Genomic DNA, 14,797 nt, shown 5'->3' on the forward strand with positions numbered 1-14,797 from the left:
ATGAAGGAATTTTTAGCTTTTTTCCCCCATAGGCAACCTGATACTCATGTCTTTGCAAGTTCAAAGTCCAACCTCTGGATAAAAGTCCCTCCCTATGAAAGTCACTCAGTGAAGTTAGGAAGAGGTGATTGTTCCATCAGATGCACAGAAAATCAACACAGGGACACAAGAAACATGAAAAAGCAGGAAATATGATACCACCAAAAGAGCACAATAACTCTTCAGCTACTTACCCCAAATAAATAAAAATTTATGGGTTTTAAAATTTATTTTCATCAAAATAATGATCTTAAAGAAATTCAGTGACATAGGAACCAGCAGTTAGCGTAATGGCTATGTCGCTGGACTCCCAGGTAGTCGACCGCAGTTTGCGTCCCGGACCCGGTGGCTTAAAACTCACGCCGGGCACGTGTGCGTGCGTGTCCAAGATCCCGAGAGGAGAATGGAGGAGAAGGGATTGTGGCGTGACCATCTCCCCTGGGGGGTGATTTCTCGCTTTCTGTCTCTCTGTCTCTCTCTGTCTGTCTGGCGAGCGCACGCGCCCTATAGTGAAAATCTCTCCAAAAAAAAAAAGAAATTCAGTGACATACAAGAGAATGCAGAAATACAAATAGACACTACAATGAAATAAGGAAAACAGTTTATGATCTGAATGAAAATTTTAATAGGGAATAGATATCATAAAGAAGAACCAAACAGAAAACTGGGAGCTGGATAATTTAATGAATTAAATTTTTAAAATACAATTAAGAGTTTCCATAGCAAACTCAATAAAACAAAAGAAAACATTTCTGGACTTGACAATAGGTCTTTTGAAATCACCCTGTCAGATGGAAAAAAGAAAAAAGAATAAAGACAGCCTACAGGACTTACAGAATACTATTAAGCCAATTAACCTTCCCATTATGGGAGTTCAAGAAAGAGACAAAGATAGAGATAGAAAACTTATTTAATGACATACTCGTTGAACACTTAAAGGTACCCAAACAGATTCAATCCAAAGAGGTACTTATTGAGCACACATTATAATTAACTGTCAAAAGTCAAAGGTAAAGAGAGTTTTAAAAACAGCAAAGAAAATCATTAAGGCACATGTAAGGAAATTTCCATTATACTATCAGCAGATTTCTCAGTAGAAACCCTACAGGCCAGGACAAAGTAGGATGATATATCCAAAGTGTTGAAAACAAAACAAAAACTTCTGACCAAGAATACTGTAAAGCTATCCTTCAGGATTGAAGGAGAAATAACGTTTTTTCCTAGACAAGGAAAAAGGAAGGGAATTCATCATCATCTTTATAAGAAATTCTTAAGGGAGTCCTCTACCTGGAAGAGAAAGGATCATAATGACCAACCAGGAAAATGCACAAAATTCACAAAAGCATAAATTCACTGGTAAAGCACTCAACTTAGTAGCACAAAAGCAAATACTAAAATAAAAGCAATTTTAAAATAGGCAAATAAGGGTGCCAGTAAGTGGTATGATGGTTAAGGTGACTGGATCCCACATGGTCAAGTGTGCAGTTTGAATCCTGGACCCGATGGCTTGAAAAACACACTGGATGTATATAAGTGTGTGCCTAAAATCCCAAAAGGAGAGATGGAGGAGAAGGGATTCATGGAACAGAAGATATGTGGCATGATCATCCCCCATGATAGGGCCACTTTCTCACCTTCAATCTCTGTCTTTGTCTCTCTTCAGAGAATGCACATACCCTCTAAAAATTTTTTTCATGGCCAAATGACTGGAATAGACATTTCTCAATTGCAAAAGAGCAACCACACCAGAGGATTATCTTGAGAAAGACTTTTTTTTTTTTGAGAGGTTTTTGCTATAGGGTGCATGCGCTCGCCAGAAAGACAGATAGAGAGACAGAAAGTGAGAAATCACCCCCGGGGGGATGGCCACACTGCAATCCCTTCTCCTCCATTCTCCTCTTGGGATCTTGGGCACGAATGCACACGCGCCTGGCGTGAGTTTAAGCCACCAGGTCCGAGACTCGAACCGCAGCCGACTACATGGGAGTTCAGCGACATAGCCATTACGCTAACTGCTGGTCCCATTGAGAAAGACTTTGAAGGAAGAAAAAGAGACTGATTTTTGCCAGTAGATGGTATATCAGAATACGTGGTAGTCCACGCTGAATTGAGAAGGTTTATGTGTGACTAGTGTGCTGGGCATTTGCTTTTCAACAATTTGAGTAGTTGACATGTAAATACTTTCTCAAAAATATTTAAAACCATACTGTCTCTGTTGTTATAGAGTCACAAACAAAATTATACAAAATTATAAGAAATATTTTAGGGACCAGCAGTTAGCGTAATGGCTATGTTGCTGAACTCCCACGTAGCCAACAGGGGTTTGAATCCCGGATCGGTGGCTTAAACTCACGCTAGGCACGTGTGCGTGCATGCCCAAGATCCCGAGAGGAGAATGGAGAAGGGATTGCGGCATGGCCATCCTCCCTGAGGGGTGATTTCTCGCTTTCTATCTCTCTGCCTCCCTCTATCTTTCTGGTGAGCACACGTGCACATGCAAAAAAAAAAAAAAAAAGAAATATTTTTGAACATTATTTGAACATTATCTTTAAAATTCAGTATTTGGAAGTTTTGAAAGTTGCTTATTAACTGTCAAGAACTATGGAGTATGAGCTAAAATTTTTGATATGTAAAGTAAGTGTTTGTGGAAAAATGTAAAAATAAATTAATGAAAAAAAAGACATACAAATGGCCAACAAGTGTGTGAAAAAAAGCTAAACATCATTAATCATCAGGGAAAGGCAAATCAAAACCACAAAGAGGTATTGTCTCATTCTGATTAGAATGGTTATTATCTAAAAGACAAAAGATAAATGCCATCAAGGATTTAGAGAAAGGGGAGCTCTTAGACATTGCTGGTGGGAAAGTAAACCGGTAATAGCCACTATGCAAAAAAAAAAAAAAAAAAAAAGGACTAAACTAAAAATAGATTTACTCTATGAGCCAGTAATCCTACTAAGAAAGTAAACCAGTATATCAAGGAGCTATCTGCACTCCCATGTTTATTGCAGCCTATTCATAATAGCCAAGCTATAGAATCAAACTAATGTCCATCAACAAGTGTATAGATAAAGAAAATGCCATGTGAACAATGTATACATAATGGAATACTATTTAGCCTTACAAAGAATAAGGTTCTGTCATTCAAAACAAAAGTTATGAGCCTGGAGGACATCCTATTAAGAGACAGACTAAGCATAGAAAGAGAAAAACATGCATGTTCTTATTCATATGTGAAAGCTAAAACAGTTGATTCCATAGAAGAAGAAAGTATAGTAGTGGTTTATTTAGAGGCTGGGAAAAGTATGAGGAAGAGAAGAATAGGGATATATTGGTTGATAGAAACAAAATTACAATTAGATAGTAGAATTAAGTTCTAGTGTTTTATAGCACAGTAGAGTGACCACAGTTAACAATAATTTATTGTATGTTTAAAAATAGCTAAAAGATTTTGAATGTTATTAACACAAAATAATGCTAAATGTTTGAGGCCATAAATATGGTAATTACTTGATTAGATCATTACACATTATATTCGTGTGTTGAAAAACCACTCTATGCCCCATATAGAAGTGTACTTATGGGTCAATTATTTATAATTATAAATATATTGATAAGGAAATTAAAAGGAATGATATGAAGTATCACTTCTTCATAGTGATATTGTAGGGTTAGGTGAGTTAGCTGTATTTATATGTACCAGACAGTATTCTTTATTTTTACATTTTGCTAGAGGGGCTGTGCAATTGCTGGAAAGAGACAGAGAGAGAGGGAAAGTGAGAAAGCACCCCCATGAGCCATGGGAAATGGTTGTGTCACAATCCCTTCTTCATTTCTCCTTTTGGAATTTTGGGCACACATGAACATATGCCTATATGTTTTTCAAGATGCCAAGTTCGGGACTCAAACCATATTGTTGGCCATGTGGGATCTAGGTGTCTTAACCTTCATGCCACCAGCTGACCCAGTATTCTGACTTTCATTGAGAGCTACAATGTCTAAATCTACTCAGTATCCTCTAAGAAGGACCTTGCTTCTCAAAGTATGCCACATGGACCAGTATCATGTGCACCTTACGGGACCTTGTTAGAAATGTTGAACCTCTTCCTGCAACCCCAGAGACAGAGGAGATAGAAAGAGCAAGAACGGCCCACGTTGCTCAGCTTGAGCACATCAGGGAACCCACCCAGCCTGCTGTGGTGAGGAGGGGTTACTCCATTTTTGCTCTGGTCTCCAAGAACCAACTCCTGGTTCCTGCAATCCCAGAGACAGAAGAGATAGAAGCTCAACCTTCATCCATATTGCAGGCAGAAAAGATTTGGGTATACCTGAATCAAACACCTGAAGACAGAAGATTCTGGAAGAATCCACAAGGAAAGAAACTGGCAGTACAAGGAAACTCCCCTCTAAAAACCTGAACCCAAAACTCCAACTGTGCTCCACACTTCCACCCACAGTAGAGGAAGGAAACTGTCACAGAGCTAATACCCACCATAGAGAAGGGCCTGAGCACACAGTTACAGAAACATACTCCATAGAAATAAGAAGAATTGAGTATACTAGCAGATGACTAGAAATCCAAGCAGAGCCTCAAGAAACAGGAAAAAAAAATTACAAAACAGGAAATATCTCCCCCAGAAGAGAACATAATAACTCCTCATCAACAATAGATAAAACCCAAGAGACCACAAAAAATGTCAGAAAAAGAACTTAGAATATTCATTGTGACAAGATTCAATGAGATGCATGAGAAAAAGAACCAATTTCAAGAGATCAGAAAATCTTGACTTGAAGGAGGAACTCCATAAGTGACAAACACACTGAAAAAGAATCAAACAGAACTTCTAGAGATTAAGAATGTAATGCAGGAATCAATACCTCCCTCAAAAATATCAAAAGATTAGACCACACAGAAGAAAGAATCTCTGATTTGAAGACAAAGCTTCTGAATTAGTCCAAGTAAATGAAAAGAATGGAAAAGTAACCATTAAAAATCAGGACAACATACAGAAATCCTAGTCACCATTAAATGGATGAATATTCACATAATAATTGGTATTCCAGATGGTGAAAAGACAGGCAAAGGCATAGAAAATATCTTTCATGATAGGTTAGCTGAAAACTTTCCAAATTCAGAGAGGCATGTAAACTACAAAGGACATTGAATAGATATAAGATCTTCTCCAGCCATATCATAGCCAAATTGGTAAAAATCAAAGACAATGACAACATTCTAAAAGTGGCAAGAGAGAAATGCCAACTTACTTACAAAGGTTACTCTATTAGACTAAAATCGAACTTCTCAACTGAAATAATGCAGGCAAGGAAAAAATAGGAAGATATATTTAAAATGCTGAAAGAAAAACAATTTCTGCCAAGAGTATTATACCTGGCAAGATTATCCTTCAAATGGGAAGGAAAAATAAAATCATTCCCAGATAAATAAATGCTGAAGGAACTCATCAAAACTAAGTCAGCTCTTCAGAAAATACTTAAGGAAATACTACACCAGGAAAGTTAAGGGGAAATAAATAGAAGAGAACACTAAACAACTTTAAAAAAAAAAAAAAAAAAAACGATAAGTCCATGCATATCAATTAAAACATTGGATGTCAGGATAAATTTCCCTGCTAAAAGGCAGCTTCAACTATTTTACAAACAAACAGATTTAAGTGCAGATTCACCAATTATTAAATAGATAGTTGTCTACACAGGTTTCAATTTATATATTTATTATAACCACTACTCATTGCATAAAACTGAATAACAGAGGAAAAGCTCAAAATGTTACAAGTAGCTGAGTCTCACTTTGGAATAAATTTAAAGGCCAAAATCAAAAACGTTGTAAAGCCTGTAAATCACCAAATCACTGACTTTACCATGTCTTTCACTTTTAAACATCTCTTTTCAATTTTGTTTTGTTTTTGCTTTTTCAAGGACTTATTTATGCACAGTACAGTCCTACAATCTTACAAGAACTCACAGTGAGTGAGTAAAAGTTTTCTTTTTCTGTCTCCTCTTCATGGACTATTGCAATGTACAATTTTACTTGTCTCTAACTGGACCAATGATACCACCAACCTTTTCAGATTATTAACTCCTATCTCTCAGGAGATAGGAGTCTTCTACAGGGAAGTTATACATTCTTTTTTCATTGGCTATGTTAAGATTATCTTTGTTAATTTATAAGACTTTGTTGTCTGATTTTTAATCAATTTGTTCTTCTTTAGAACAGTATTTCACAGTCAGAATGTCATAGACAATTCAGTGAATACTTTCAGAATAACCAGTGGGGTGGGCTCTGAAAGATCACAACATAATATAATGTTAAATATTAAAGGTGATAAGTATGTTAATATCCTCAATTTATTATACACTGTATATATGCTTTTAAAGATCATTCTGTACCCTACAAAGATGTGTACTGATTATATGTGAATTATAAGTTACAATAAATATATATATTTAAAAAAGAAAAAGAAATGCTGGGCCTCAGCCCTCCACCCCCCTTAAGGCCTCCTGAATGAGAAGCCACATTATAACACCCCAGGACTTCTGGATGAGAATCCATATTATAATAATACTTCAAGACTACTGAACAAGGAGTCACATTTTAAAAACATCCCCACACATAGGGTCCATGTGCACATTCATGTTAGAAGCAAGGAGAGGGATAGCAACCAAGGTCAAAGCTCCACTTCAGAATCAGGATTCTAACCCAATCCTATTGATTATAGCTACCCAATCTTGGGCAACATACTTAACCTCTGTGATTTCAGTTATTACTCCTGTCGAATGGGAGGATATTTCAACAAACCTATAAGGTAGGTGATGAGAGAACTCATTAAAATACCCAATGTAGTTCTTAAATTCTGATAAACAGACCATGATTCTTAAAGTATGTAGTTATTCTTGCTTATCTTGTATGAGTTAGGAAATAATTTTTCCTCAAAGCTCTGTGACTCTGGGCTAGTCCCTTTGGGCTGTATATGATAGGAATGGTTGAAGGATAGATGTTTAGACAATGCTGAGTTGGAAAAAAATAGGGTTGAAGTTAGGCTGGGGGACGTATTGGAGTCTTGGGTGCCCTTACCTTATCCCTGGCCTCATTCAGTTGGTCCTCCAGCTCTGAGAAGCTAAAGCTGGACACTGTGATGAAGTCACTCATGACTGGGACAAACTTGTCATTAGGCTCCCGCACCTGGCGTCTCTGATATTCCAGCTCCTGAGGAGAGGAGAGGAATGTGTTACTTAGATGATGCCAGGATGAGTTAGGAACACAGGAATTACCACATCTCCCACCCTTCTTGTCACTCACAAGACGTCGAGTCCTTTGGAAGAGGGAATACCTCAAGTCTCAACATTTCTAAAGCTGGCAAAGACTATGAGAGTTATCATGCCATGTGAACAATGTATACATAATGGAATACTATTTAGCCTTACAAAGAATAAGGTTCTGTCATTCAAAACAAAAGTTATGAGCCTGGAGGACATCCTATTAAGAGACAGACTAAGCATAGAAAGAGAAAAACATGCATGTTCTTATTCATATGTGAAAGCTAAAACAGTTGATTCCATAGAAGAAGAAAGTATAGTAGTGGTTTATTTAGAGGCTGGGAAAAGTATGAGGAAGAGAAGAATAGGGATATATTGGTTGATAGAAACAAAATTACAATTAGATAGTAGAATTAAGTTCTAGTGTTTTATAGCACAGTAGAGTGACCACAGTTAACAATAATTTATTGTATGTTTAAAAATAGCTAAAAGATTTTGAATGTTATTAACACAAAATAATGCTAAATGTTTGAGGCCATAAATATGGTAATTACTTGATTAGATCATTACACATTATATTCGTGTGTTGAAAAACCACTCTATGCCCCATATAGAAGTGTACTTATGGGTCAATTATTTATAATTATAAATATATTGATAAGGAAATTAAAAGGAATGATATGAAGTATCACTTCTTCATAGTGATATTGTAGGGTTAGGTGAGTTAGCTGTATTTATATGTACCAGACAGTATTCTTTATTTTTACATTTTGCTAGAGGGGCTGTGCAATTGCTGGAAAGAGACAGAGAGAGAGGGAAAGTGAGAAAGCACCCCCATGAGCCATGGGAAATGGTTGTGTCACAATCCCTTCTTCATTTCTCCTTTTGGAATTTTGGGCACACATGAACATATGCCTATATGTTTTTCAAGATGCCAAGTTCGGGACTCAAACCATATTGTTGGCCATGTGGGATCTAGGTGTCTTAACCTTCATGCCACCAGCTGACCCAGTATTCTGACTTTCATTGAGAGCTACAATGTCTAAATCTACTCAGTATCCTCTAAGAAGGACCTTGCTTCTCAAAGTATGCCACATGGACCAGTATCATGTGCACCTTACGGGACCTTGTTAGAAATGTTGAACCTCTTCCTGCAACCCCAGAGACAGAGGAGATAGAAAGAGCAAGAACGGCCCACGTTGCTCAGCTTGAGCACATCAGGGAACCCACCCAGCCTGCTGTGGTGAGGAGGGGTTACTCCATTTTTGCTCTGGTCTCCAAGAACCAACTCCTGGTTCCTGCAATCCCAGAGACAGAAGAGATAGAAGCTCAACCTTCATCCATATTGCAGGCAGAAAAGATTTGGGTATACCTGAATCAAACACCTGAAGACAGAAGATTCTGGAAGAATCCACAAGGAAAGAAACTGGCAGTACAAGGAAACTCCCCTCTAAAAACCTGAACCCAAAACTCCAACTGTGCTCCACACTTCCACCCACAGTAGAGGAAGGAAACTGTCACAGAGCTAATACCCACCATAGAGAAGGGCCTGAGCACACAGTTACAGAAACATACTCCATAGAAATAAGAAGAATTGAGTATACTAGCAGATGACTAGAAATCAAAGCAGAGCCTCAAGAAACAGGAAAAAAAAATTACAAAACAGGAAATATCTCCCCCAGAAGAGAACATAATAACTCCTCATCAACAATAGATAAAACCCAAGAGACCACAAAAAATGTCAGAAAAAGAACTTAGAATATTCATTGTGACAAGATTCAATGAGATGCATGAGAAAAAGAACCAATTTCAAGAGATCAGAAAATCTTGACTTGAAGGAGGAACTCCATAAGTGACAAACACACTGAAAAAGAATCAAACAGAACTTCTAGAGATTAAGAATGTAATGCAGGAATCAATACCTCCCTCAAAAATATCAAAAGATTAGACCACACAGAAGAAAGAATCTCTGATTTGAAGACAAAGCTTCTGAATTAGTCCAAGTAAATGAAAAGAATGGAAAAGTAACCATTAAAAATCAGGACAACATACAGAAATCCTAGTCACCATTAAATGGATGAATATTCACATAATAATTGGTATTCCAGATGGTGAAAAGACAGGCAAAGGCATAGAAAATATCTTTCATGATAGGTTAGCTGAAAACTTTCCAAATTCAGAGAGGCATGTAAACTACAAAGGACATTGAATAGATATAAGATCTTCTCCAGCCATATCATAGCCAAATTGGTAAAAATCAAAGACAATGACAACATTCTAAAAGTGGCAAGAGAGAAATGCCAACTTACTTACAAAGGTTACTCTATTAGACTAAAATCGAACTTCTCAACTGAAATAATGCAGGCAAGGAAAAAATAGGAAGATATATTTAAAATGCTGAAAGAAAAACAATTTCTGCCAAGAGTATTATACCTGGCAAGATTATCCTTCAAATGGGAAGGAAAAATAAAATCATTCCCAGATAAATAAATGCTGAAGGAACTCATCAAAACTAAGTCAGCTCTTCAGAAAATACTTAAGGAAATACTACACCAGGAAAGTTAAGGGGAAATAAATAGAAGTAAGAGAACACTAAACAACTTAAAAAAAAAAAAAAAAGAACACTAAACAACTTTAAAAAAAAAAAAAAAAAAAACGATAAGTCCATGCATATCAATTAAAACATTGGATGTCAGGATAAATTTCCCTGCTAAAAGGCAGCTTCAACTATTTTACAAACAAACAGATTTAAGCACAGATTCACCAATTATTAAATAGATAGTTGTCTCCACAGGTTTCAATTTATATATTTATTATAACCACTACTCATTGCATAAAACTGAATAACAGAGGAAAAGCTCAAAATGTTACAAGTAGCTGAGTCTCACTTTGGAATAAATTTAAAGGCCAAAATCAAAAACGTTGTAAAGCCTGTAAATCACCAAATCACTGACTTTACCATGTCTTTCACTTTTAAACATCTCTTTTCAATTTTGTTTTGTTTTTGCTTTTTCAAGGACTTATTTATGCACAGTACAGTCCTACAATCTTACAAGAACTCACAGTGAGTGAGTAAAAGTTTTCTTTTTCTGTCTCTTCTTCATGGACTATTGCAATGTACAATTTTACTTGTCTCTAACTGGACCAATGATACCACCAACCTTTTCAGATTATTAACTCCTATCTCTCAGGAGATAGGAGTCTTCTACAGGGAAGTTATACATTCTTTTTTCATTGGCTATGTTAAGATTATCTTTGTTAATTTATAAGACTTTGTTGTCTGATTTTTAATCAATTTGTTCTTCTTTAGAACAGTATTTCAACAGTCAGAATGTCATAGACAATTCAGTGAATACTTTCAGAATAACCAGTGGGGTGGGCTCTGAAAGATCACAACATAATATAATGTTAAATATTAAAGGTGATAAGTATGTTAATATCCTCAATTTATTATACACTGTATATATGCTTTTAAAGATCATTCTGTACCCTACAAAGATGAGTACTGATTATATGTGAATTATAAGTTACAATAAATATATATATTTAAAAAAGAAAAAGAAATGCTGGGCCTCAGCCCTCCACCCCCCTTAAGGCCTCCTGAATGAGAAGCCACATTATAACACCCCAGGACTTCTGGATGAGAATCCATATTATAATAATACTTCAAGACTACTGAACAAGGAGTCACATTTTAAAAACATCCCCACACATAGGGTCCATGTGCACATTCATGTTAGAAGCAAGGAGAGGGATAGCAACCAAGGTCAAAGCTCCACTTCAGAATCAGGATTCTAACCCAATCCTATTGATTATAGCTACCCAATCTTGGGCAACATACTTAACCTCTGTGATTTCAGTTATTACTCCTGTCGAATGGGAGGATATTTCAACAAACCTATAAGGTAGGTGATGAGAGAACTCATTAAAATACCCAATGTAGTTCTTAAATTCTGATAAACAGACCATGATTCTTAAAGTATGTAGTTATTCTTGCTTATCTTGTATGAGTTAGGAAATAATTTTTCCTCAAAGCTCTGTGACTCTGGGCTAGTCCCTTTGGGCTGTATATGATAGGAATGGTTGAAGGATAGATGTTTAGACAATGCTGAGTTGGAAAAAAATAGGGTTGAAGTTAGGCTGGGGGACGTATTGGAGTCTTGGGTGCCCTTACCTTATCCCTGGCCTCATTCAGTTGGTCCTCCAGCTCTGAGAAGCTAAAGCTGGACACTGTGATGAAGTCACTCATGACTGGGACAAACTTGTCATTAGGCTCCCGCACCTGGCGTCTCTGATATTCCAGTTCCTGAGGAAAGGAGAGGAATGTGTTATTTAGATTGATGCCAGGATGAGTTAGGAACACAGGAATTACCACATCTCCCACCCTTCTTGTCACTCACAAGACGTCGAGTCCTTTGGAAGAGGGAATACCTCAAGTCTCAACATTTCTAAAGCTGGCAAAGACTATGAGAGTTATCAGCTGGTCATGCTACCTCTACCTTTCCCTGCTCTCACCCATCACTACCATGTATGTTTGTATGTATGATACATGTATGCATGTATGCCTAGATTCTGGCTTCCCAAAGCATACTTGAAAACCAGCAGAATAATCTGAGAAGTTTTAGGAAATACAGACTGTCAGGCTCCACCCCAAACCTACTGGATTAGAATCTACATTTTAACAAGGACTCCAGGTGGTTCATGTGAAGACTAGAAACATATTTGTAAAGCTCCCAGCTATTGTGGTGGTTCTTGTCCATGAACCACACTTTGAATAGCACTTCACAGGACTATAAAATTGGAAATTTGGAAATCACTCCCTTCTCACAGTGGCAATAAAAGGTTCTTTTTCATACTTAATCTAACCTCAGTCTCTAAGTCCATTGGTAGTCTCAGTGATAGTATCTATCAGCACAGAATGGTAGAGACCAGAGACCAAGGTATCCTGCAGTCAGCCCCCGAGTCCTCCACTGGTCCAGGCAAGAGGTGGAGGAACAAAAGGAAGGACTCTCTGTTGACAATTTCCTTACTGCCACACCCTCTGCCCCTGCCCGTTTTCAAGGATGGAAGATCCTCTTTCCCATCCAGTTGGATCAAATTTAAGCATGTGGCAGATTTATGGTTCATTCCACTCTACTGCCCAAGAGACACCATGTTAAATACTGACATGGACATAGTCTACATAGATATTCTTTTTTGGGAGTCTAAATTTAAGTACCAAATAATCCAATCATCTTTTTCTGAGGGCTGACATTGTGTAAGAGGCTGTACCCATTGTTCTGGCTATTCTGTCATCCCAATGAGGAGCTTAGGTGACAGGCATCCAGTGACAGGCAGCATGAATGGTTTTCCTTTGGCAACAGACCCTCCATCTCAGGTAGCACAGATGAGGCACTTACCACCTCCACTGCTCTTAGGCCCTTCTTGAGGTTGCCCACCTCCTTCTCCAGCTCTGCCAGGCTGTGAGAGAACAGAGTGGGGGAGAAGGGAGTCATCAACTCTAGACTTGACAAGTTGAAGCTTCAGGTAGAGGGCAGTGTAAAGCAAAATCAGGGAATCTCCAGACCTGGGTTTCAGCCCTGATTCAGCCACTGACATGTGCCTCTGACGGACTGCCTCCTTTTATGCCTTTGTGTTTTCATAAAATAACAGGAGTGCAAATTGTGGTCTACAGATCTTTCTAGATCGGAAATGTGCTGTATATCAGAAGGTTTCTTACATGTGGCTCCTGGCTTAGAATTATCTATTTTTATTACTATCAAGTAATGTTTATATGCTCTTAACATAGTATCTATATGCCGTAGCATTCAACACCCTTCGGCTATTTACCACGATATGTCTGGTTCTACTGGGAATGACTCTCATCAACCTAGAAGTTCAGGTGTTCAATTCTGATTTCCTGCCTGTTGTTGATATTCCACCCACATTTCCTTGACCATCCATTGTAGTGCATGGCACTGACTCTTCCCACTGTGTGAGCACTTGTTCTGAGGCTGAGCCCCACTGCCTGTCTCTCTGGGCAGGAGGTCAGCCAATGATGAACAGAAGTGCCAAATGATTGTCCCAGCAACCTTCTCCTTGCAGGAGGGAGGAGGGATTAAAGAAGCAAATGTTCTATACTGGTTCCCAGAGTTCCAAGCGCCTACAGTGCTAACTGGCTTAATAACCTTTCTGTTACTGGTACTCTTTCTATCACCAACTCACTTCCCTACTTCTCTGCTGGTGTTTTCTGGGAGCACCTTTGAAATAAGGATTTAAAAGCAAATGGTCTGTGTTTGGTTCTCCCAGAAGCAGACCCTGAGTTACTGTAAATTCCTAGTCAGCCCAGAATAGACCCCAAAGAGAAAACGCAGGCACAAGTGTGTGTGTGAATATGGGGAGATGGAAGTTCTGGAGGGATCCCTCACTTGACTTTGGCAGCTTCTGGTAGATGCTGCAGCTCAGAAGGCATGTTCAGGATGTCAGGGAAATGCTTCTCCAGGATCATGATCAGGTAATGGAGCAGAGAGATGTTTCTGTGGACAAAAGTCAGGTCAGGGATAAGGGACTGAAGAAATTGGGAAGAAGGGTCAGGAGGAAACTAGGGTGGGTGTTAAGGGATAGAGGGGATCAGTCTTGGGATGGGAAATGGAGGAAGGATAAGGGGAGGAGGTAAGAGGCTTGGCAGGGGTGGTGAGATAGAGGCTGAGGAAATGGGGAACTCCCCACCTATCAATGCTGGACTTGGTATCAGCGATCTTGTTGAGGCTGGCCACTCGGAACCCGTAGGCGCCCCCACGCTGCCCTTTGTTCATGAAGTTGCCAATGGCCAGGACGACCTCTAGCATCTGCTTTAGGCGCTTGCTGCGGATCAGCTCCCGGGAGGCCAGCAGGATGGCTGGGAGAGCAGGGACAGATCAGAGCCCTGCACAGCCTGCACCAGGGCAGCCTTCCCCTTTCTGGCACCCCAGGAAAATACAACCCCAAGTTCAGGAATGTTATCAAGTATCTTCAGCTCTCAGAGGACTAGAGACTACCCACTCCTCAGCAAACCAATCTACTCACATCTCCACATCTACCCACCTCCAAGGGAAACAAACTCACCAAAGGCCAATTCACTAGACAAATTTTTTTCAGAATGTACCAACTCTTTCACATTAGATAATATCTTTTCTCACGTGTATTTAAATATTATCAATGTATCCCTCCTATAAATATACTTTTACCTTTTTTGTTTTGTTTTGTTTTGTTTTGTTTTTTTGCTATAGGGCACGTGCACTCGCCAGACAGACAGAGAGAAACAGAAAGACAGAAAGCGAGAAATCACCCCCCAGGGGGGATGGTCACGCTGCAATCCCTTCTCCTCCATTCTCCTCTTGGAATCTTGGGCATGCACGCACACGCGCCTGGCGTGAGTTTTAAGCCACCGGGTCCGGGACACGAACCACAGTCGACTACATGGGAGTCCAGTGACATAGCCATTACGCTAACTGCTGGTCCCAAT

The 14,797-nt window shown here is 38.8% G+C and overlaps 1 protein-coding gene across 1 annotated transcript in view; it reads right to left on the reverse strand.

The window, feature by feature from the left end:
* DAAM2 (dishevelled associated activator of morphogenesis 2) overlaps positions 1-14,797 on the reverse strand; it is a 104,246-nt gene that overhangs the window by 4,356 nt on the left and 85,093 nt on the right. The window contains exons 20-23 of the mRNA XM_027771923.1: positions 14,023-14,191; positions 13,722-13,829; positions 12,714-12,774; positions 11,489-11,620 (exon numbers count right to left, since the gene is read on the reverse strand). Of these exons, the coding sequence (XP_027627724.1) occupies positions 11,489-11,620; positions 12,714-12,774; positions 13,722-13,829; positions 14,023-14,191 (470 nt within the window). The remainder of the gene's footprint in view (positions 1-11,488; positions 11,621-12,713; positions 12,775-13,721; positions 13,830-14,022; positions 14,192-14,797) is intronic.

Source organism: Tupaia chinensis, unplaced genomic scaffold (assembly GCF_000334495.1).
Source record: "Tupaia chinensis unplaced genomic scaffold, TupChi_1.0 Scaffold000238_1, whole genome shotgun sequence".
Taxonomy (NCBI): Eukaryota; Metazoa; Chordata; class Mammalia; order Scandentia; family Tupaiidae; genus Tupaia; species Tupaia belangeri.